General features: G+C 39.0%; 2 protein-coding genes across 4 annotated transcripts in view; both read left to right on the forward strand.

The window, feature by feature from the left end:
• Positions 1–9001, forward strand: part of cenpe (centromere protein E) — a 38315-nt gene extending 29314 nt beyond the window's left edge. The window contains exons 44-55 of one of the 3 annotated variants that reach the window (XM_081362164.1): positions 117–248; positions 343–525; positions 913–1128; positions 1328–1534; positions 1619–1822; positions 2603–2746; positions 3525–3637; positions 3738–3835; positions 5455–5563; positions 6139–6392; positions 7846–7902; positions 8700–9001. In XM_081362164.1, coding sequence (XP_081218290.1) covers positions 117–248; positions 343–525; positions 913–1128; positions 1328–1534; positions 1619–1822; positions 2603–2746; positions 3525–3637; positions 3738–3835; positions 5455–5563; positions 6139–6392; positions 7846–7902; positions 8700–8818 — 1836 coding nt within the window. In that variant the 3' untranslated portion in view covers positions 8819–9001. The remainder of the gene's footprint in view (positions 1–116; positions 249–342; positions 526–912; positions 1129–1327; positions 1535–1618; positions 1823–2602; positions 2747–3524; positions 3638–3737; positions 3836–5454; positions 5564–6138; positions 6393–7845; positions 7903–8699) is intronic. The other 2 variants (XM_081362165.1, XM_081362166.1) reach the window with 2 other exon arrangements.
• Positions 9002–9441: 440 nt separating this feature from the next.
• tmem255b (transmembrane protein 255B) overlaps positions 9442–24470 on the forward strand; it is a 33894-nt gene continuing 18865 nt past the window's right edge. Inside the window, exons 1-7 of the mRNA XM_081361291.1 lie at positions 9442–9636; positions 11241–11383; positions 13251–13313; positions 20032–20121; positions 20252–20329; positions 21085–21170; positions 21253–21412. Of these exons, the coding sequence (XP_081217417.1) occupies positions 9597–9636; positions 11241–11383; positions 13251–13313; positions 20032–20121; positions 20252–20329; positions 21085–21170; positions 21253–21412 (660 nt within the window). The 5' untranslated portion in view covers positions 9442–9596. The remainder of the gene's footprint in view (positions 9637–11240; positions 11384–13250; positions 13314–20031; positions 20122–20251; positions 20330–21084; positions 21171–21252; positions 21413–24470) is intronic.

Genomic DNA, 24470 nt, shown 5'->3' on the forward strand with positions numbered 1-24470 from the left:
GAGATGTTTTTGTCCCTCTAACCAGAGTTTGGTTTTAGCCTGGTTTGGAGCAAGTGATGAGTTTTCATTTTTGGCTGAGCTATCCCTTTAATTCTTCACTTGTTTTTTTTTTTAAGCCGAGTGTCGTTGTGTTTCAGTCTCTCACTGAGGTGAACGCCAGCGTGTCTTCTGATCAGAGGAACACGCAGTCCAAACACCGGTCTGCTCGTCTGATTTCGGAGATCGATGCGTCTGAGGAGAAGCTGCAGGTAAATGCTGATGCGTCTGAAACATTTGGTTTACATGTGAACTTCAAGACTCTTTGACCAGAAATCTGACGTGAGGTTTTACTTCCATGTGAAGGCGGCCTTTGTGAAGCTCCAGCTAATCATCGATCGCCCCACTGACGCGTTACAGGACGTCAGTCGTGAAGAGTGGGCGGTGATCTATCAGCTGGTTCAGTTCATTCCAGTGGCGCAGAGAAACGTCCACGCGATGCACACCACACAAACCACTAGACTGAACACCGTGCTGATCAAGATTGCGGTAAGAGTCGTATATATAATGTTCTGCGTAACAATATATCGCAATACAAAAATGCAACTATGTACCGTGGATAGTGACTGTGTTGTGTATAGTTTAGAGTTTTAGTGTCAGTCCTACATTAAACTACTTTATATAATGTATAATGCATAATAATGCAATGGGGGAATATCTGTGGTCCTGATAATGCCAAATGTCTGTTACCAGTAAAAAGTGGCCTACGTTATTTTAAGTATATCTAGTCAGTGACAGTACAAATAGATTTGTCTAAAATAATCATGAATTATTGTATTCATATGTCTTGGAGTATGGCAATACTATTGATTGTGACGTGAGGGTATCGTTACACCCCTACTGAAGTGTTAACGTAAGCGAAACACGATGTTGCAGGAGGCGTACAGGAGACTAGCGCAGCGCTGCAAGACTCACTTCGAGACGGAGGTCCGGCGTGACATGGCCTCGTTCGAGGAGTCTCGACTGCAGGACCTGCTCGTCCTCACGGCTCGGGCTCCGGCTGTGGCTTCACCGTCACTTCAGGACGACTTACAACAGGTCTGGGATCAGAGACTCTCAGATCTGGTGGAAAGACGACAACAGTACCTGCAGGTGTGATCATGTTCGTTGTTTGGCAATTTCAACCATTCATGTTTACTCAGTTCACAAATTGTTCTACGTTGAATAATTCTACGGTTGTTGTACGGTCCCAGTACTGAGCCTTGTGGCACTCCATACTGATGAATGACTTGACTGTAGTTTTCCATGTTACTCTCTAATACTGAAGTATCTTATTTTGTGTGTTCATCAGAATCTGGAGTGTGTTCTTAGGGTTCTGGAGGACGGTGTAGCCAAACACTCGGTGCTCGTATCAGAGGAGTGTCAGCACAGGACTCGCGCGCTCTCGGATCTCAAGGCTCTGCTAACGTCTCCTCAGGTCGCCGCTATTGTACAGCTCCACGAGCAACAGATCGCGCGTCGCACAAAAGTCCTCGCGCATCTGAATGCACATTATATTGTGAGTAATGCGTGTTTTGTAATGGTTTTTTTTATCTGTTTTTGTTTTGCTCCTCTTTCCTGACCAATCTGTGCTCGTCAACAGGCTCTGCTGAACGACTGCGAGTCTGAGGTCTCGCTGCTTAAATCATCATCATCCGAGTCTGAGCGAAGGCTGAAGGATCTGAGGAGGGAGACTGTGACTCTGCTGAAAGCGCTAAACGGCACGCTTCCCAAAACTGAGGCTGAACTCCTGCAGGACAATCTCAGTCTGTCGCTGCAACTGCAGAGAACGCAGAAGCAGATGGAGGTACGGAGCGGGCAATTTATGTAATGTGCATCTTATTGTGAACAATTAGACAATCCATGCATATGTTTTTTTTTTAAAGGTGCTGTAACTTTTTTTTTTTAACTCTACTAAAGCATAAAAATACTGTATGTTTGCAGATATTCAGGAAACATGCTAAGTTCACATCCTCGTTTCTCTGAAAACACTTCTACAGCCAGTTATTTTACACGTTCCATGTTGTCAGTCGGTTTTTGTTTTGGTCTGTGACTCCGCCCACTGCCAGTTCAGCCAATAATATCTCAACACCCCGGGTGCCAGTTGGCGGGAAACGGTGTATTGCAGCAAACAAACTGGGTCAGAGATTGAAGATTCCACACTGCCTAAAAAGCCTCTATCCATCTACAAATTTCAATGAATGAGAGCATATTAAAACACGGATAAATCAACTTACAATTTATCAACTTAAGTCTCCTTGAATCATTGGCAATTGCGCACGTTCCTATTGTGTGTCCTCAAACTGGCAACCCGTGTGAGTGTCGAGTCTGAGAAGGCGGGGCAACAACGATCTCTGATATTTTGAATTTGGATTGCAGTTCCCATCTCGACCACTAGCTGTCACTCTTACACACTGCACCTTTAACCTTGTAATTTGATAAAAATTGTCAAGATTGGATCTTCTGGAGAAATTACACTCTTTATATTAACTAAGTTCAACAGATTAATGAATATTGTTACAAATTCATTGCTTATTGGTAGTTTAAGTAGCTGATCGTGAAGCATTACCCATTGTTTGTCTGGCAGGAGATTCGGGAACAGATGAAGGAACTGAAGCTTCAGGCTGATTCTTCAAACCGGACACATCTTCAGCTCCAGGAACTCAGTGCTCAGCTCAAGCAGAAGCAAGGCCTCATTCAGAACCTGGAGGCTAAACTTAAAGAGTCAGAGGTTCGTTATTTGTTGACTTAATGATGGTCATTGGACAGTTGAGTTAATAAAGAGGAAGCAGGAATGTGAAACCCAGTTTAGATCATCAGCACACATCTAGGTTTTCCCTATTGAAGTAAAAACTATACACTGAACAGAAACATTATGTGATTTTGTGTGAATTTCTGTGTTTTTTTTTTATTTAATTTAAGTTTTTTAAACAAACTGTTAATTGTTATATTGTGACCATAGGCGGAGCAGATATCGGTCTGGGTGAACCAATAGCTATGATTCCATCCAACTATTATCCAAATTTTGTGATGTCACATAAGCGCTTGATGGAAATGGCAAGATGCGCATAATTTCTTAAATATGCATAAGAAACGTTCGTGCTCACTTGAGGCGTATACACTTTCATCCGCTGGATGGAAATGCGAAGATCTGCATAAATTCTAAAAATCGGATAATTACGCTTAATTGAGGTGGATAATTGTTTTATCTGATAAGTCGTCACGCACATAAACTACGATGGAAACATTTACTGAATAAATCCCTCAATAAACCTCATGTGACTTTGGCTCAGCGTCAGCTGTGATTGGATAACTGGAGAAACCAGCGGACCAATGAATAAAACGGAAATGGAATATCGCATTAACTTTATTTGCAAATGTTTTAACTCACAACTTTAGATGCAAACATAGCTAGTGTCACGGCTGCCGTACCGTCAGATGGTTTTCACCTTGGGTGTCTCTCTGCATCCACTTCATGCTGGGTATTTTTCCTTAAATTTGTCCCGCAGGTCCTGTTTAAGAAGAACATGACACCGGCTGCCGCTGAACTCGCCGGCTTGAAGGACAAACTCGTCAAAATGGAGCTGGATCACATCGCAGTCTCCACGAGCCATGAGAAAGAGTGCGTGCTGTAATACTGACTGAAGCCGGTTTATTAGCGTCGTGGAGATCCGGAGACTGGGAAGAGTGTGTAACGTTCTCCTGTGATTCTTTCCTTCTAGAATCGCACAGATGAGCTCCATGTTGGAGCACAGAGCCGATGTCATCCGCAAGCTGAAGGAGACCCTGAGGAAGGTGCAGCAGGACGATGAGCAGTCATGTAAGAGTCCGTGCAGATCTGAACTCTTAAAGTGTTTCACCATGTGATCAATCGTTTTTTAAAGACCCTGAATTCATTTTTGTTATATGCAAATTTATATTTTTAAATGATTCTTATACACTGTAAAAAAAAACAAAAAAAAACCGGAAATTTTCTGGCAGCAGGGGCGCGAGAATTTCTGTTAAAAAAAAACGGAAAAATACTGTAAAAAAAAATGGTAATTTCTTCCCGTTATTTTTACGGAACTGAAAAAACTGAATAAAAAAACTGTATATTTAACATTGGATTTCAGTAATATGATATAATGTTAATTTACCGTCCTATTGAAGTATTAATATCTGTTTTGTACACTGATAACCACCAATCACAGTAGTGATGAGTCACATTATCAATCCAAGCTCAACACAAGCAGTTCTTCCACAAGAAAGTTAATACTAATATATATAGAAGCTGCACAGTGTCATTTACACAAACATTAAACACCATCATGGTAACACATGAAATTTTAAAAATGCAATAAACATTAATTTAACATTAAATGCAACATAAACCCCTAATGTACATAACATAAAAAAAAAAAAACGAAAAAAACTATGAAGAAGCAAACAGTTATTTCAACAAAAATACATCAAATGTGAAGTGTCACAGGGAATTGTGGGAATGTCAATTTACGGTTTTTCACTGTAAATTATACAATGAGTTGTTTTTTCACTTTCAAAAACTGTAAATTTAACGGTATGTTACAGTAAAATTACATTAAATGTACCGTTAGATCTATCACAGTTATTTACTGTATATAGTACGGAAACTTTGTTAACCAATTAACAGTTTCACTGTAGCATTTTTACAGTCTTTTACCGTTAAAATTACGATCATTTTTTACAGTGTAGTTTAACTTGCTTCTCGCCGTGAAAATAGCCAAGGAAGCTGGCCGTTAAAACAGCAACCAAACATTGTTTCTGTAGAGCATGTTTATTACTGAGTAAATAAAACACAAGGCTGTGAGGGACCGAACTACAGTGAGTTCGATGGATCGCCATGTTTAACCACGTACTGATGGTCCAGCTGACAAAACACCCTTCTGGGAAAAAAAAAATAAGTAGACAACTTTATAAAACGGTTGTGAGTTTTGAAAATGACATGATCTTGGACCTTTTAGTGCACGCATCATTATAAAGACCGAGTCAATCCCTCGTTTCCAGCCGTGTTAAATTCAATATGGCGTCTAGCCTGAAAATGTTGGATGAAAAGAAACTCTTTGAATATGGATGTGATTATGAAGATGGATGTTTTTTGTAGAATACAAAAAGAGTAGGAACATGAATTAAAGGTTTAGTTCTCCCAAAAAACAATTATTCCCTCATGTAATCCTAAACCAATAAGACATTTGTTCATCTCCAGAACATGAACGTTTTGAAACATCAGTTTTAGCTGAACAGACTTTTTAGTCGAGGGACAAATCTCTCGGATTTGTGTTCCGAAGATGAACGAAAGTCCTGTGGGTTTGAATGGCATTGATGACAGAATTTATTTTTGGGTGAACTAGCCCTTTAAGAGAGAAACAGATTCAGTGTTGAGGTCATGTGACTTCATATAAGTGTTGTAAATGTCTTCTGCAGTCGCAGACGGTGACGAGTTTGACATGAAATTGGGCTCAAACCCCAGAGCGGTCACATCCCTCAAAGAGAAGATCGAGGAGCTTCAGAAGAAGAACGCTCAGTTGGAGAGGTAACCGCACTGAAACATCTCTTCATTCATCTCAATTAATCACTGCGTTTCAGTGACGCCCTGAATCCTCTCAATAAGCATTCAGTAGTCTCAAGCATTCAAAAAAAATCAATAGTTTTACTGATCAAGGATGAATTAAATTGATCAAAAGTTACAGTAAAGACATAATGTTACAAAAGATTCTTTTTCAGATAAATGCTGCTCTTTTGAACCGTGTATTCATCAAAGAATCCAGAAAAAATGTGTACACAACTGTTTTCAACACTGATAATAGTCATAAATGTTTCTTGAGCATCAGATCCTCATATTAGAGTGATTTCTGAAGGATCATGTGACACTGAAGACTGGAGTAATGATGCTGAACATTCACACTTTACTATATATTCACATAGAGAAGTCATTTTAAATTGTCATAATTTTTAATGATTTTTTGATCAAATAAACGCAGCCTTGGTGAGCAGAAGAGACTTTTTTTTAAACGTAAAAAAAATTACAGATCCAAAACTCTAGACGTGTGTGTGTGTGTGTGTGTGTGTGTGTTAACCCTAATCTGCCCTGTGTCCCTCCTCTTGTAGTCTGGTGAGCAAGCAGCAGGAGGAGCTCCACAAGTGGAAGCGGCGAGCGTATAAGATCAAGGAGAGCGTGAGAGACGCTCCATGTACGCCGAAGAAACGGCAGCCGCCGCTGAGCGTGACTGAGCTCAACTCCCCGAAGAGAGCCTTCCTCGACTCTCCCAAGAGCAAGATCTTCGACACACGCTCCAGCGTTCCCATCTCCCTCGGCCATCCCACTCAGTTCTTCGACAACTCCAGCCTCGGGACCATGCCAGGTACTCGTTCTGCACCGCCATAACCGACCCTGACCAAACCACTGCAGCGCTTCCCCTACCAGTCAAACACACACACACACATATAAAAACATATTTTTGCGATGCAGATAACGCGGACAGAATCCAGTCATAAAAACGGAATTTACTGTATAACGCGGAATTTCACGGAATTTGTGATTATTTTGATAAATAAATATAAAGCAGTTCAGTACACTTAAAATCAAATCGTGATATAGACTAGTGTGTGTGAATATTAAACGCAAACACTATTTAAATACGAATCCTGCATGTTCTGTGTGAATTGACTCGATTCATTTAAATCTCTCACACACACTGAAGCCCGAATGACGCTCGCGCTGTGTTTTGCCTATACGAGGACACGTATGCATGAACTTCAGCTCCAGACTCGAGGTCTACAATCCACTGAACTGACGCGGCGAGATTTAGCTTTTCTGTGATGCGGGGAAAACACTGGAACTTTCTCCAGATGATATTTGGAAAGACTGAATCATTCTAGAACAAGCAGGGTGATTTATTGAGTTCATCTGCATGGAAAATACAAATTAGAGCTGCATGATTAATCGTTTAATGATCGTGATCTTATTCCTAAATGACAACAAATTCGTTAACTTAGATTCATCCAGTTGTTTAAGTGAGTCATTGAATCAGTCGTTCAAACAAATTTCTTTAAATATTCATTGTAATTTATGCATTTAATATTTTTGTCAATCTCTAGTAATTTCCATCTTATTTATTTTAGTTGTGTGAATCTGATCTCTATTTGAAACAATGAAAACGTGATTCTCAGTTTATCCAGAATTGTGCAGCTCTAATATAAATAAATAAAATTTAAATTTCACTATAAAAAAAGCAACTTCAGTTTTTTTTTTTTTTTTAAAGGAAAAGCTTTAGTTTAATAAATATTAAGATATACTTAAAACAAAGATTTTTGGAGTAGGTTTAAGTAGAAAATACTATTTTCGTTACTTGCTGTTTCTTTGAAACATTCTTTTTTTTCCTTAGGCCACTTTCCCACTGTTTGACTAATTCTGATGGCTATAAAATTACAATAGATTTGATTGTGATACAGTAATGCATTTTACATAGTAATTTTATTTTACTGAAATTATACTTATATTTACGTCTTCATTTTCAAATGGTAAACATCAAGCTTTTATTTTGACGGGTTGCTGGCAAATATAAAAATGCACTGCTGGTTTCAGAGTAAAGCGCGGCACTCCTCGTTTACACACACACACACACACGCGTACGTCAGGCGCGTAAATGACGTGCATTACTCGGAAACCGGTGCGGTGTGTATTTAATGACAATCAAGCCGTATCGTGATATTGATTGTGTGGATGTCTGGCACAGGAGTTTTACATACTCTGTGTGTGTGTGTGTGTGTGTGTGTGTGTGTGTGTGTGTGTGTGTGTGTGTGTTGTGATGTCAGAGGTGTCGTGTTCATCGGCCGAGCCGCTCCTGGACTCCTCTGACTCTGATGACGAGGGTAAACTGCACGTGTGTGTGTGGGGGGGGTTCTCACTAACTTGCGTTTTGGGGCACTGTTTCACATTGGGTCTGGTGAGGAGTGAACAAGGGAAATGAAATCCTGCTGAATATGAATATTAACGTCTGGTTGCCGGGTTGTGGCGTCGGGGAGAGAGTCTCACGTTTGTCACTGGAATCTCGTCTCTTCTGGTTCGGACACGGTTTCTGTTAGTCACTTGATGGAGTTTCATTTCCTTGACCATTTGAGGTTTAAAAGATGATTAATACTCATAAAGTACTGTTGATCTGACCCCACTGACACTCGCATGAGAACACCACGACTTGAACTGAACTGAGCTGAATAATGAATGTCTTCAGCTCCAGCTGTGAGCAGCTCTACAGAGGATGATGTCATTATTCAGCTCAATAACGGTCAATGCTGCAAAATTCATCAATTATGAAAAATTCAGTTAATCTCTAAACACAATGGCGTCGTCATTCAGATCGATTCAGTTCAATAACAGCGTCAATGTTGCAAAATTGAATAATTATGAAAAATTCAACTCTGCTGTAAAGCATCTCCACTAATTGAACTTTGTAACATTGAGACCAATTAAACTTAATTGAATCAACACCTAACTGAATTGAGCCGAATAATATTAATTGAATTTTTCATAAATTGATGAACTTTTCAGCATTGAGTGATATTGAATTGGATAAATTGATCTGAATGACGACACTGTCTCCTGTAGAGCTGCTTTACAGCTGGAATTACTGTAATTTCATAATGATTAATTGAAATGAATGTTATTTCAGAGTCCGGCGTGAGATCGAGTGCCGCTCCGCAAGACGACTGGTGGCAGATTCCCGGCGCTTCTGCCTCGGAGCCCGACGCCGATGCTAACGTCAACGCTAACGCCTGCCCAACGCAGTGACGACGCTGATGCTAGCGTGAACGATCTTCTGAACTCAATCACTGTCTGTCTGTCATTCATCACTGATCTTCACAGCTGGAGCTTCTGATTCTCTTACGAACTTCATTTCTCTTTTTAATGTTCTGTTGTGATTGTTTTATGTAAATAAAGTCCTAAATAAAGTATTTCTCTGCTTGATAATTGAAATTCAGTATTGTATTTCTTCAGTTGGATCGAATGTTTTATGGTTTCCTTCATGAAATTCAAACTGGGCTTAAAAGAAAGAGTAAAAAAAAGATTGAGTAAATCCATTTGATTTAAATAAATTTCAACTAAAATGAAAACGTTTGGTTAAATAATTAAATTCAATCGAGTCTGGAAATATATAGAGCATATTTTTCTGGGTTTAAAATGTTTTTAGGCAAGTGTTGTCATTCAAAGTCTGTCTTGAAAAACTTTACTTTACAGTCAGGCTTTAAGCTCTAATTTCTTTTTTTAGCCAGTAAAATAGATTCTACGTGTGCGTGTGTGTGTGTGTGTGTGTGCGTGTGCGTGTGCGTGTGCGTGTGCGTGTGCGTGTGTGTGTGCGTGTGTGTGTGTGTGTGTGGTGTGTGTGTGTGTTCGTGCGCGCGCCCCGCTCGTGCGTCACCGTCAGTTCCTCAGTCGCGTGAGTTTTTGTTGTCAGTCCCGCGCGCGACACTTTACCTGAGAGGAATTATTATAAACACGGAGGAAAATATAAACTTTATTTTGTGGATAGGATTCTGTGTGTGTGTGTGTGTGTGTGACATCAGACGCGATGCAGCAGAACGCGCCGCAGACCAGCGCGGATCCAGCAGGTGAGGACTTATGATACAATAACTAATAATCATGTTATTATATGAGCGTTTGTTCTCATGATAACATGTGATCTGTAATAACGATCGCTCATCTGTAATAACCGTCCATCATAAGAGCTTCTGTGATGAGAAGTTTATAAACGCCGCAGAGATGTTTATTTAAGAATAAAGACTGTTTTTAATGCATGCATTTAAAGATCATTTCATTTATTTAAAAAGTGCAATTATTCTATTGAGAAACTAAGTTATATTTATCTAATAGCTGTATTATGCATGAAGTTAATTTAACTTGTTTTATTTTTAAACCTCAGTTATGCATATGATAGAGTTTTGCATTGGTGTGTTTAACAGTTATCACACTTTTGACACGTTTACTGTCCGTTTTGTGTTTCTAATGTCAGACTTCAGTCAAGCCAATTGTATTTGTGTATTAAAAATAGTTTCCCGGCAGTTTTACAGATGTTAATGTTTAAAATATCTTCATATAGTCTCATTTAGCTTGTGCGATAAAATAGTTTACGTTTTGCGTCGATATACACGAGATTTGCTATAATCCTGCAAACACGGAACGTTCTCGAATAAATGAACAAACGTTCGTTCAATACATCAATCATGGAACGTTTTTTCTTTGATGTTTTACATTTTCTGAAACATTTTAACTGGATGTTTGTTTGAACGTTTTTTAAATGTTACTAGTTTCAGAACCATCAGACAACATTTAAAAGTAACATTAAAATAGTTTCATCAAAATCATCACATGGAATATTCCTTTAAACGGATAGTTCGTCCAAAAATGAAAATAATAATCCCATAATTTACTCGCTCTCATGAGCCATAGAGAGAAAGAGTTGCGACACTCTTTGATGTCGCCGCTATGGCTGTCACGTGGTTCATGTAAGCCCCAATAGTTCCGAAACACACGCTGGCTGTCATGCTCTTCTATAAGACAGACAGCAGCGATTGCATTATTGAACGGTAAATATAAAATAAAACACACACCCAAGTACTTTTTCAGCTGTCAAAATCTCCTCCATTCACTCCCATTATAAAGCTGGAAGAGCCAGGATATTGATTAATATAACTCTGATTGTGTTCGGCTGAGTCATAGTCATAAACACTAGGATGGCTTATGGGATCATTTTAAGTTTTGGCTGAACTAACCCTTTAAAAACGTTTTTAAAACATTTTCACAGAACATTCAGAAACAACTTAATGGGAATATTAGCAAAACATTCTTAAAGCACATTGTTGTTAGCTAGAATAGTGAATATCACTTCATGTGACTGTACTGAGTGTAGGCTATTCAGGCCAAGGTGGATGTGTATATATATATATATATATATATATATATATATATATATATATATATATATATATATATATATATATTCAGCTTTATATAAGAAGCTGTGTGTGATTATCAAGTCAAAATGATGTGTATAGCTCACATATACACAACACACATGGATTCACAGCAACTTTACAGAAAGTCAAACTGTTACGTATGTCTATAATGCTTTTAGGGCTGAGCGATAATATAGTTTATGTTTTTGTGTGTGTGCGCGTGCATGCGTGTGTGTGTGTGTGTGTGTGTGTGTGTGCAGATGTGTTCGTGAAGCGCCGGCGGACGGCTCTCTGGTGTTCGGTGTCTCTGTTCGGACTCTCGGTTCTGGTTCTGGTGGTCGGGCTTCTGTCGGCCACACACACGGATAACGTGGCCGTGTCTGGATACTATCCCGGGATTATAGTGAGTGAGGAGAAGACTTCACACTTCATTACTTTAATGAACTCTTTGTTTTGTCCTTTCATTAGAGCAATAAAACACCAGGACAGCCGCAGTTTGAGCCTTAAAGGTGCAGTGTGTAATATACAGGAGGATCTGTCGACAGCGGAGCCAATCACGACCCCCCTGGGGCCCTCATGACCCCTGACCCCTGAGCCATGTAACCCATTTGTGTGGTTTAAAGGGTTAGTTCACCCCAAAATGAATATTCTGTCAGTAATTACTCTCCCTCGTGTTGTTCAAACCCCGTCAGACTTTCCTTCATCTTCGGAACACAAATGAAGATATTCCTGATTAAATCTGAGAGCGTCTCACTCCTGCATCGGCTTCTCTGTTACTGAAATGAGTGAGTTCAGTAGTGTAACAGCGGTTGTACGTCAGAACGCAGGCTCACTATTGGCCGACGCTGGTCATGTGTGTTATGCTGGCCAATAGTGAGCCTCCGTTCACGCATGTTAACGTGCGTCGGTTATCTTTTCCGATCTGCAGTTTATAAACACCGTTGCCCTCTGTCGTTTATCAAACATAATAAATATTTGTACTTCACTCTCACTTTCGCCCTGGAAGTGGCCTGCGTTAGCGAATAAGACACAGACGGAGATGCCCAGCGGGGTCATGCAGACTACAGAGAGAAGCACATCAGCTTAACTGTTCTCTGCTGACGGCAGACTTGGAGAGGAGAGAACACAAGTCTGCCTGATCGCCGTTCCCGGACTTGACCGTTCGCAAAGACCCGCCCCCTTTTGTTACTGTTGCTATGTCCGACAAGCCACGCCTCTCTCACGCCACACATTATTATTCTCACGCAGTGAAACACACATCACGGAGCAGAGAGGACACTGACACACAGGACAGACCAGCTTACTTTTGATCTCAAACTAAATCTCAACTTTCAAATTGGTCATTTTTTAAAGAAATTTAAACATTAAATAGCGTTTTGTGTCTCTTTAATGTGTCATGACAGATCACTCAGTTAAAGCCGCTCGAGAACCGATCATCTCTTCCTTCTAGTTCATGTATAGCATCAAATAAACATGAATGAACATCAGAAGGTATGTTGTTTTGACCGTGGAAAGACGTCAGTACACGTTTTTCAAGTTCAAATCCACCGACGTTTATCTACTAACTCTCCTGACTGTGTCGGAAGAAAATGGCGGATGGCGGATTATGATTGGTCAGATCGCCTGTCAATCAAACTCCCTGCGAAGGGTGAATTCACTCTCATGGTGTTTTTTTTCTCTCTTTTCGTGACCAGAAGGATAGTTCTGCTTAATTTTCTCAGCGATGTTGTAAACTTTGATTGACGCGCTTTGACACGAGGGGGGGAGGCGGGGCCTTGAGGAATTTGCGGTTATGTGTTTATTAGCTTAGAATGAGGCATTTCTCTCTACACACACCGCGGGTCCGCTTACATCCACATGTTTCTACAGTGGCCCTGAGCGGACAAACGCGTTTTGTCACTATGTTGTTCTTCGTGTAAAGAAGCGAACTAAAGTCAGCGAATAAAACACTGACACAATGATGAACAAGTAACAATAATATTCGCAATAACATCGTTTTATTGAATAATTAATTAAACATCATTTCTTAATTTATATTGTAAAGAAACCTCAGTGTTTTACTGGCTACTCTCTGCCATCTCAGACGACGACATCACTTCCTGTCGGCCACCGTAACTTCTGTTGGGTGCAATTCACAACCTCACCACTAGATGCTGGTAGAGATTACACACTGCGCCTTTAAAGTCTGTCATTATTTGTCTAAAAGATGAAGTCAAGTTATTATTGCATGCTGAATCAACGATGTTGTTTTGTTCTCTTGTTGACGGCAGCTGAGCTTCGGAGCGTTCCTGGGAGTCGTTGGTCTGAACGTGGTGGAGAATCGCAGACCGATGGTGAGTCCCAGATCAAAACCAGCCAGAAAATGTCTTTACGGTCTATTTTAGTCGCGGAGCATCGGCTCTCTGAGGGACATAATGGCTCGTCAATACAATTACAGCATGTGTATTTCAGGTGCTGTTTGTTTCTGTCCTTGTGAAATATAGTTCAGATAGTATTACTCGTGAGAGATGGGCCAGTAAACCGTGTTTACACCAGGGAACACGAGGCACATCCGCTGTCAGATCGATGAGCGATTGGACACGCGCTCAGTAATGCTGAGCGTAATTGGCTGACAGATCGGGTGAAGTTTTAGATGAATCAGATTAGCATTGATGGCTAGATGAAGCTAATGGAGCCGCGTCCTTCCTTCAGTGCCTGTGCTGATCAACTCAACGCAGATCACCAGACGTGTGCCTATCTAAAACTCACAGGCATGATGCTAAGGTGTTGCTATGTGACCTTAATGTGTTCAGTGTGGTTGCCAAGGTGTTGCTATGAGACTATAATGTGTTCCGTGTGGTTACTAGGGTGTTGTTATGTGACTAGCAACCACATTGAATGCATTAGTCACATAGCAGCACCCTAGTAACCACACGGAACACATTACAGCCGCATGCATAGCAACACCTTAGTAACCACATTGAACGCATTAGTCACATCAACTCCCTAGCAACCACACAGAACACAAAGCAACACCTTAGCAACCACATTGAATGCATTCGTCACATAGTAACACCCTAGCAACCACACAGAACACATTAGTCACATAGCAACACCTTAGCAACCACATTGAATGCATTCGTCACATAGTAACACCCTAGCAACCACACAGAACACATTAGTCACATAGCAACACCTTAGTAACCACACTGAACGCATTAGTCACAGCAACTCCCTAGCAACCACACAGAACACAAAGCAACACCTTAGCAACCACATTGAATGCATTCATCACATAGTAACACCCTAGCAACCACACAGAACACATTAGTCACATAGCAACACCTTAGTAACCACATTGAACGCATTAGTCACAAAGCAACACCCTAGCAACCACACATTAGTCACATAGCAACACCTTAGTAACCATATTGAACACATTAGTCACATAGCAACACCCTAGCAACCAAACAAAACATATTACAGTCTCATAGCAACACCTTAGTAACCACATTGAACGTATTAGTCACAAAGCAACAACCTAGCAGCCACACAGAACACATTGCAGACACATAGCAACACCTTAGTATGCACCTTGAACATATTAGTCACATATAAACACCCTAGCAACCACACAGAACACATTACAGTCACATAGCAGCACCTTAGGAACCACATTGAATGCATTAGTCACACTCAGTAGCAACAACCTAGCAACCACACAGAACACATTGCAGACACATAGCAACACCTTAGTATGCGTCTTGAACATATTAGTCACATAGAAACACCCTAGCAACTACACAGAACACATTGGAGACACATATTAACACCTTAGCAACCACATTGAATGCATTAGTCGCATAGCAACACCCTAGTATCCACATTGAATGCATTAGTCACACTCAGTAGCAACACTCTAGTAACCACACAGAACACATTACTGCCACATAGCAACACCTTAGCAACCACATTGAATGCATTAATGTGTTGCTATGTGACTAGTGCATTCAGTGTGGTTGCTAACACACACTCCATCAGAATGATACCGTGGTGAAGGGAAGTTGTGGGTCTGTAACCATGGAGACGTGTCGTTAGTCTGTGTGACGTCCGTGTGTGATTTAGGCTTCTGTTGTGTCCTGAGCTCTGATCCCAGTACAGCCTTTAACATTTAATGAGCACACATACACACACACACACACACACACACACACACACTCATTCACAAAATCAACATGCACACGCTCCATTACACAAGGCGGTTCTATAGGTACAACACACACACACACACACACACACAGTAAGCTGAGACCAGGCGCTCAGATGAACACATTAATGTGCAACAGCCCGTATCACACTGCAGCTTTAGGTTTCATTTCCTGAAGACACAGTCCCGTGACCTCTGACCCCTCGGAGATTGGAGGAAGTGACCAGAACATTGTTGCCAGAGAGTTTGGAGGTCAAACGCTGCAGAATCACGACTGTAATAGAACGAGCCGTCAGGATGATGATGATTCAGATGTTCTCGTATCTTCACCTTCAGCCTCAGAGAACAAGATCCTCAAGCATCATCCATTATGTAGCGCTTGGTTAGAGAAAAAGTGAGACACTCGCAACCTTTCAGGAAAGAGTTCTTAAGTTCTTAGTTCTTAAGACAATGTTAATCTTAGTGTGAAGAACATTTTAATCATTCTTCCATCAAAGAATCATGAATGGATTTGTTAATGAATCAGAATCGTTCAGTTCTTCGCGACTCCGTGCTCATTCTTGATTGAATCAGAATCGTTCAGTTCTTTATGACTCAGTGTTCATGCGTGTTTTTGAATCAGAATCGTTCAGTTCTTCTCGACTCAGTGCTCATTCTTGGTTGAATCAGAATCGTTCAGTTCTTTATGACTCAGTGTTCATGGGTGTTTTTGAATCAGAATCGGTCAGTTCTTCTCGACTCAGTGTTCACGCGTGTTTGAATCAGAATCGTTCAGTTCTTCTCGACTCAGTGTTCACGCGTGTTTGAATCAGAATCGTTCAGTTCTTCACGGCTCAGTGTTCACATGTTTGAATCAGAATCATTCAATTCTTCACGAGTCAGTGTTCACGTGTGTTTTTGAATCAGAATCATTCAGTTCTTCACGACTCAGTGTTCATGCCTGTTTTTGAATCAGAATCATTCAGTTCTTCACGACTCAGTTCACGCGTGTTTTTGAATCAGAATCATTCAATTCTTCACGACTCAGTGTTCACGTGTGTTTTTGAATCAGAATCGTTCAGTTCTTCACGACTCAGTGTTCACGCCTGTTTTTTAATCAGAATCGTTCAATTCTTCACGACTCAGTTCACGCGTTTTTGAATCAGAATCGTTCAATTCTTCACGACTCAGTGTTCACGTGTGTTTTTGAATCAGAATCATTCAGTTCTTCACGACTCAGTGTTAACGCGTGTTTTTGAATCAGAATCGTTCAATTCTTCACGACTCAGTGTTCACGTGTGTTTGAATCAGAATCGTTCAGTTCTTCACGACTCATTCAGTTGAGTCATTAAATTCTTCACGACTCAGTTCACGCGTGTTTTTGAATCAGAATCGTTCAATTCTTCACGACTCAGTGTTCATTTGTGTTTGAATCAGAATCGTTCAGTTCTTTTCAGTTCTTTATGACTCAGTTTTCATGCATGTTTTTGAATCAGAATCGTTCAATTCTTCACGACTCAGTGTTCATTTGTGTTTGAATCAGAATCGTTCAGTTCTTCACAACTCAGTGTTCATGCGTATTTTTGAATCAGAATCGTTCAGTTCTTCACGACTCAGTGTTCATGCGTGTTTTTGAATCAGATTTGTTCAGTTCTTCACGACTCGGTGTTCATGCGTGTTTGAATCAGAGCCGTGTGTGTGTCAGGTCAAGTCACCTTTATTTATACAGCGCTTTTTACAACACAGAGTGTTTCAAAGCAGCTTTACAGAGATAACAGGAGAATAATGCAACAAAGTTTGTTTCCAGAAGAAAATAGCATCACAGTCCAGCTTAAGTAAGTTCAGTGATGGTTCATTTTTGTTGTAAAAAAGTTATTAATTTAGTTTATTTATATATATAGCCGCTCTGGAGTAAACTGTGATGTCATCGTCCAGCTCAGCTCAGTTCTCATATAATGGTGTCAGTGCAGGAGATCAATAATATTGTTGAATATTAAATTAAATGTAAATGTCCCCAACTAAGCAAGCCAAAAGCCAAAGGCGACAGTGGCTGTGTGTGTGTGTGTGTGTGTGTGTGTGTGTGTGTGTGTGTGTGTGTGTGTGTGTGTGTGTGTGTGTGTGTGTGTGTGTGTGTGTGTGTGTGTGTGTGTGTGTGTGTGTGTGTGTGTAGATGTGCATGTCTGTCTTATTGTCGGTCCCCCTCGTTGGTTCAGATGTTGTCAGTCGTAGAGCTGGTCTGAACTGGACTGGTATACTGGAGTGACTGGTAAGCAGAGAGCCGGTGTTGGGTTTCTGACATGGAGCTTCCCACATGCATCTTTAAAGCGCCAGTGTTCAGAGTCTGTAGGTTTCGCTCTCAAACTCGTCTCTTCAGGAGCTCCTGGTTATCGCTCCAGAAAAATTGAAACGCAACAAGCAAAATACCATTAATAAACAAATCGAGCGCCTGAAAAGCTTTAGTTGGTGAAAACTCAGACCACGTGCAGGGCTGAATGTAATCGGGACTGTGTAATCAGATTCCACAAATAAAGTACTTGTAATTAGATCAGATTACATTTTAAAATACTTGTTCGTGTTTAAATCTGTTTATTTGGTATTTTAACAGACGATCATAATTACACTTTTTTTTAAAAATCAAACAAATAAAACATACTAACAAATATGCATGAAAAAAAACACATAGGGATAATATTAATTGGACAGAAACATTTTAATAAATTAGGGGAAAAAAAAATTAAGTGTTTTTTTTCCCATCATGCCCCAGCACCCCCTTAGGCTGAAGCACTGATGCTGGGAGTTCAGTAGTTGTGATCGTCATCAGTGACTTGCAGTAATTCTGAGAGATGATGTGGTTTGGATCGAGGCCAGTGTTGGTTTCAGGTTTAATGAGCTCAGAGCACTCGTTTTATTGGCTTGTTCTGGAGGTCATGTGATGTTTTCCTCCGGTTCGTTTATCACCAATGAATTTAGTTAGCCTAATTAAGCAGGAAAACGACACGGCCGTAAATCTGCAGTCGTTTAATAGCTCATTTAACGAGTGATTGATGCTGATCTGTGATGTGCGGTTAGCATGAGAGGATGTTAGCTAGCGCTCGGGTTAGTCATGTTTCACAGCGCTTATGAGTGATTGACAGACGCTGACTCTGAACTCACACACGCTAGATAGATGTAACTTTATTTTATGTGTCATTGAGTTTTATTTTAAATGCTCGTCATCAGAATATCAGCTCATTTGCTCAACTTCAGGTCAGCTTTATTTCTATAGCACGTTATACAATAGATTTCCAAAGCAGCTTCACACTCATAAACAGGAAAATAACAGTGTTCAATTATAAAACAAAATCATTTCAGCAATAAGAAGCTCTGAAGAAGAACGCATCATTACTCAGATCAGCTCAATGCCGATGTGATGATGATATTTGCTAGTTAAGGCCGTTAACTATCATCCACAAATCATCTTTTGAAGGAGAAATGGGATATTAGATAATTGTTGGTTAAAGTTTAGATATCTTTATTTAATTGAAACATGTACTAAGAAAATGTACTTAGTTATGTGTGAAAATGATAAATAATGAATAATAAAAATTATAACACACTGTTAGGGTTAGAAGAGTTGGTTTGTCTCACACCGTCTCCTAACCAGACATAAGTGAGTTAGTGTTAGTGTGTGTGTGTGTGTGTGTGTGTGTGTGTGTGTGTGTGTGTGTGTGTGTGTGTGTGTGTGTCTCATTCAGATGCTGTAAGAGTCGCAGTGATCCGCTCACGTGTGTGTGTGAGTTTTATCTGGTCAGTATTTACGGCTTCAGCTGCTCAGAGCTCTTGATTAAACACACCCAGCGACATGATGGCACTCAGTGTGTGTGTGTGTGTGTGTGTGAGCGTGACCTTTCCTGCGTGTGCCGTTCCTGCGCGGGACAGTAAATCACCCATAATGCATTGTGCCAGCAGACTCTACATTTACTTTATTACTGCAGTCAGAAGTCTCGAGTTCACCTGCAGAAAACACTCTCACACACAACACACACACAACCTTCTGCACTGATAGGAGAAGCCTGATGGGTTTGTGATTTTAACCCTGTAAAGCCTGACGGATGGCCTGCAGTTCGCATGTGTGTTTTATATTGAGCATCACATGACTCATATAGTATCAGTTAGAGACCTTAGAAATTAACATCAGATTATACAGCGCTTTAACACTATAGAGTTTCACAGCAGCTTTACAGTGATAACAGGAGATTACAGTAACAGAGAGTGTTTAGGCTTTACAGCAGATCTAGAATAAAGTTATTGTCCAGATAAAGTTAGTTTTGATTGATTCACTTCCAATGTAAAGATCATTAGTTATTAACTTAGGGGCCGCTAACACACACCGTTCTCACAGAAACTCTTAATGTATTCGGGATGTTCATTCACACAACAGTGTTCGGAGCTCGAGAACGCAAACTTTGAAACAGGATCCAATGTGCAAGTGTTGAAAATTTTTGAAAGCGTGATCATCTCTGTGTAAACTTCAAAAACGTGAATCTGTGAAATGCTGAGGCCTATACAGCAGGCTTTATAGGGTTAATAAATCAGCATGAAGTCTTCTCTCCTCTATTGTGTCGTTTATCCAAGCGAAACGCTTCTGGAACAAGAACAAATGTGGGCGGGGCTTGATTGTGTCTGTGGGGAATTGATTGGATGGTTGTGGTTTGCTATTGGCTGATGTCATGTGAGTGACAGGTTATAGCCCCGCCCTCGTCATCAGAGAAGAGAAGAGATGCTGCAAGAGGAACTGATTCTGATTCAAGATTATGAGGAACATGAACTTAACACAGCGATGAATAATAAATACTGCAATATTACTGTACTATACAGTGTTGATTGAACATGTGTTTGTCCGTCAGCTGGTGGCGTCCATCATCTTCATCAGTCTCGGTGTCGTGTCGTGTTTCCTCTGCTCCATCATCGACGGCATCATCGCGGCCGAGTTCATTGTGAGTATCTGCTCACATGTGTCTCTCTCATTGCTCATGCAGAAAACCATGAGTTACTGTGTGTGTGTGTGTGTGTGTGTGTGTGTGTGTGTGTGTGTGTGTGTGTGTGTGTGTGTGTGTGTGTGTGTAGGACAGGAGGCCGCTGATGGAGGGCCGCTGTGAGTTTTACTCCAGCTCTTCTTACTCCTACGACAGCTACTACACTGAGGTGTGTTCATCTCAACTCATGACTTCACACTGTTTTCCTGCTCACATCATGAACATTAATCAACCCTGCCACTGTAGGTTTGTAGCTCATAAAGCGCTAACACTGTTCATAACTGTGAGAATCAGTCGCTGATCATGTGCTCTGCTTCCCTCTGCTGGTCAGATATAAACATTACATCAGTTTCATTCAGTTACATTTACATTTAATCATTTAGCAGATGCTTTATCCAAAGCGACTTACAAATGAGGAGAGCAATAGAAGCAGTGAAACTAACAATAGGACAACAATATGTAAGTGCTGTGACCCTTCCCAGTTCAGTCTCACGCAGTACATGTACTACTTTATTTTTTAGATGCATAGATAGATAGATAGATAGATAGATAGATAGATAGATAGATAGATAGACAGACAGACAGACAAACAGACAGACAGACAGACAGACAGACAGACAGATAGATAGATAGATAGATAGATAGATAGATAGATAGATAGATAGATAGATGGATGTATAGATAAATAGTAGACAGACAGACAGACAGACAGATAGATAGATATAGAATAGAAGAGAAGGTGTTAGTATTAATGGATCAATGTCATTCATTTATTTATCATTCATACATTTCCATTTAAGTTTATTCATTTGTCAGACAATTATCCAACACGAGGAACATCACAAGCAGTCTGTCATAAAATCTACAATATTCATAACACACAATGTAAAGTTTAAAGAGCTTGTGTTGATGTCCTGTGATCAGGTCCCCTGTAATGCCTACGGTAAAGATTGTAAACTGAAGGTGAAGAGCAACACCTGCTATTGCTGTGACTTATTCAACTGCGACAGGTGAGCGACGCTCCTGAGTACCTGCGTGTTACAGCACAGTGTGTGTGTGTGTGTGTACATTAACAGTGTGTGTGTGTATTAGTGTGGACTATAACGTGCACTACTACGAGTTCACGGGCGTCAGCAGCTGCTGGGACGTGGTGAATCTGTACCGTCTGATGTGGGCTTGTGTGACGCTCAACGTTCTCGGTGTGTTTCTGGGAATCATCACCGCTGCCGTACTGGGAGCCTTCAAAGACCTGGCGAGTCTTCATAACATTAACAATTCACAGTTTCATAACTTTCACAATTCAGTGTCATAGCATTCACAATTCAGTGTCATAACATTCACAATTCAGTGTCATAACATTCACAATTCAGTTTCATAACATTCACAATTCAGTTTCATAACATTCACAATTCAGTTTCATAATATTGACAATTAAGTGTCATAATATTCACAATTCAGTTTCATAACATTCACAATTCAGTTTCATAACATTCACAATTCAGTTTCTTAACATTCACAATTCAGTGTCATAACATTCACAATTCAGTTTCATAACATTCACAATTCAGTTTCATAACATTCACAATTCAGTGTCATAACATTCACAATTCAGTTTCATAACATTCACAATTCAGTGTCATAATATTCACAATTCAGTTTCATAACATTCACAATTCAGTTTCACAATTCAGTTTCATAATATTCATAATTCAGTTTCACAATTCAGTGTCATAACATTCACAATTCAGTGTCATAAAATTCACAATTCAGTTTCATAACATTCACAATTCAGTTTCATAACATTCACAATTAAGTGTCATAATATTCACAATTCAGTGTCATAACATTCACAATTCAGTTTCATAACATTCACAATTCAGTTTCTTAACATTCACAATTCAGTGTTATAACATTCAAAATTCGCAGTTTCATAACATTCACAATTCACTTTCATAACATTCACAATTCAGTTACATAACATTCACAATTCAGTGTCATAATATTCACAATTCAGTGTCATAACATTCACAATTCAGTTTCATAACATTCACAATTCAGTTTCATAACATTCACAATTCAGTTTCATAACATTCACAATTCAGTTTCATAACATTCACAATTCAGTTTCATAACATTCACAATTCAGTTTCTTAACATTCACAATTCAGTGTCATAACATTCACAATTCAGTTTCATAACATTCACAATTCAGTTTCATAACATTCACAATTCAGTGTCATAACATTCACAATTCAGTTTCATAACATTCACAATTCAGTGTCATAATATTCACAATTCAGTTTCATAACATTCACAATTCAGTTTCATAATATTCATAATTCAGTTTCACAATTCAGTGTCATAACATTCACAATTCAGTGTCATAAAATTCACAATTCAGTTTCATAACATTCACAATTCAGTTTCATAACATTCACAATTAAGTGTCATAATATTCACAATTCAGTGTCATAACATTCACAATTCAGTTTCATAACATTCACAATTCAGTTTCTTAACATTCACAATTCAGTGTTATAACATTCAAAATTCGCAGTTTCATAACATTCACAATTCACTTTCATAACATTCACAATTCAGTTACATAACATTCACAATTCAGTGTCATAATATTCACAATTCAGTGTCATAACATTCACAATTCAGTTTCATAACATTCACAATTCAGTTTCATAACATTCACAATTCAGTGTCATAACATTCACAATTCAGTTTCATAACATTCACAATTCAGTTTCATAACATTCACAATTCAGTGTCATAATATTCACAATTCAGTTTCATAACATTCACAATTCAGTTTCACAATTCAGTTTCATAACATTCATAATTCAGTTTCACCATTCAGTGTCATAACATTCACAATTCAGTGTCATAACATTCACAATTCAGTGTCATAACATTCACAATTCAGTTTCATAACATTCACAATTCAGTTTCACAACATTCAGTTTCATAACATTCACAATTCAGTTTCACAACATTCACAATTCAGTTTCATAACATTCACAATTCAGTTTCACAATTCAGTTTCATAACATTCACAATTCAGTTTCATAACATTCACTATTCAGTGTCATAATATTCACAATTCAGTTTCATAACATTCACTATTCAGTGTCATAATATTCACAATTCAGTTTCATAACATTCAGAATTCAGTTTCATAACATTGTTTCATACCATTCACAATTCAGTGTCATAACATTCACAATTCAGTTTCATAACATTCATAATTCAGTGTCATAACATTCACAATTCAGTGTCATAACATTCACAATTCAGTTTCATAACATTCACAATTCAGTTTCATAACATTCATAATTCAGTGTCATAACATTCACAATTCAGTTTCATAACATTCACAATTCAGTTTCATAACATTCACAATTCAGTTTCACAATTCAGGTTCATAACATTCACAATTCAGTTTCACAATTCAGTTTCATAACATTCACAATTCAGTGTCATAACATTCACATTTCAGTTTCATAACATTCATAATTCAATGTCATAACATTCATAATTCAGTTTCATAACATTCACAATTCAGTTTCATATCATTCACAATTCAGTGTCATAATATTCACAATTCAGTTTCACAATTCAGTTTCATAACATTCACAATTCAGTTTCATAACATTCACAATTCAGTTTCATAACATTCACAATTCAGTTTCATATCATTCACAATTCAGTGTCATAATATTCGCAATTCAGTTTCATAACATTCACAATTCAGTTTCATAACATTCACAATTCAGTTTCACAATTCAGTTTCATAACATTCACAATTCAGTGTCATAACATTCACAATTCAGTGTCATAACATTCACAATTCAGTGTCATAACATTCATAATTCAGTTTCATAACATTCACAATTCAGTTTCATATCATTCACAATTCAGTGTCATAATATTCACAATTCAGTTTCACAATTCAGTTTCATAACATTCACAATTCAGTTTCATAACATTCACAATTCAGTTTCACAATTCAGTTTCATAACATTCAAAATTCAGTGTCATAACATTCACAATTCAGTGTCATAACATTCACAATTCAGTGTCATAACATTCACAATTCAGTGTCATAACATTCACAATTCAGTTTCATAACATTCACAATTCAGTTTCATAACATTCACAATTCAGTGTCATAACATTCACAATTCAGTTTCATAACATTCACAATTCAGTTTCATAACATTCACAATTCAGTGTCATAACATTCACAATTCAGTGTCATAACATTCACAATTCAGTGTCATAACATTCACAATTCAGTG

The sequence above is a fragment of the Scardinius erythrophthalmus genome, assembly GCF_964197995.2.
Source record: "Scardinius erythrophthalmus genome assembly, chromosome: 3".
In the NCBI taxonomy this organism is placed as follows: Eukaryota; Metazoa; Chordata; class Actinopteri; order Cypriniformes; family Leuciscidae; genus Scardinius; species Scardinius erythrophthalmus.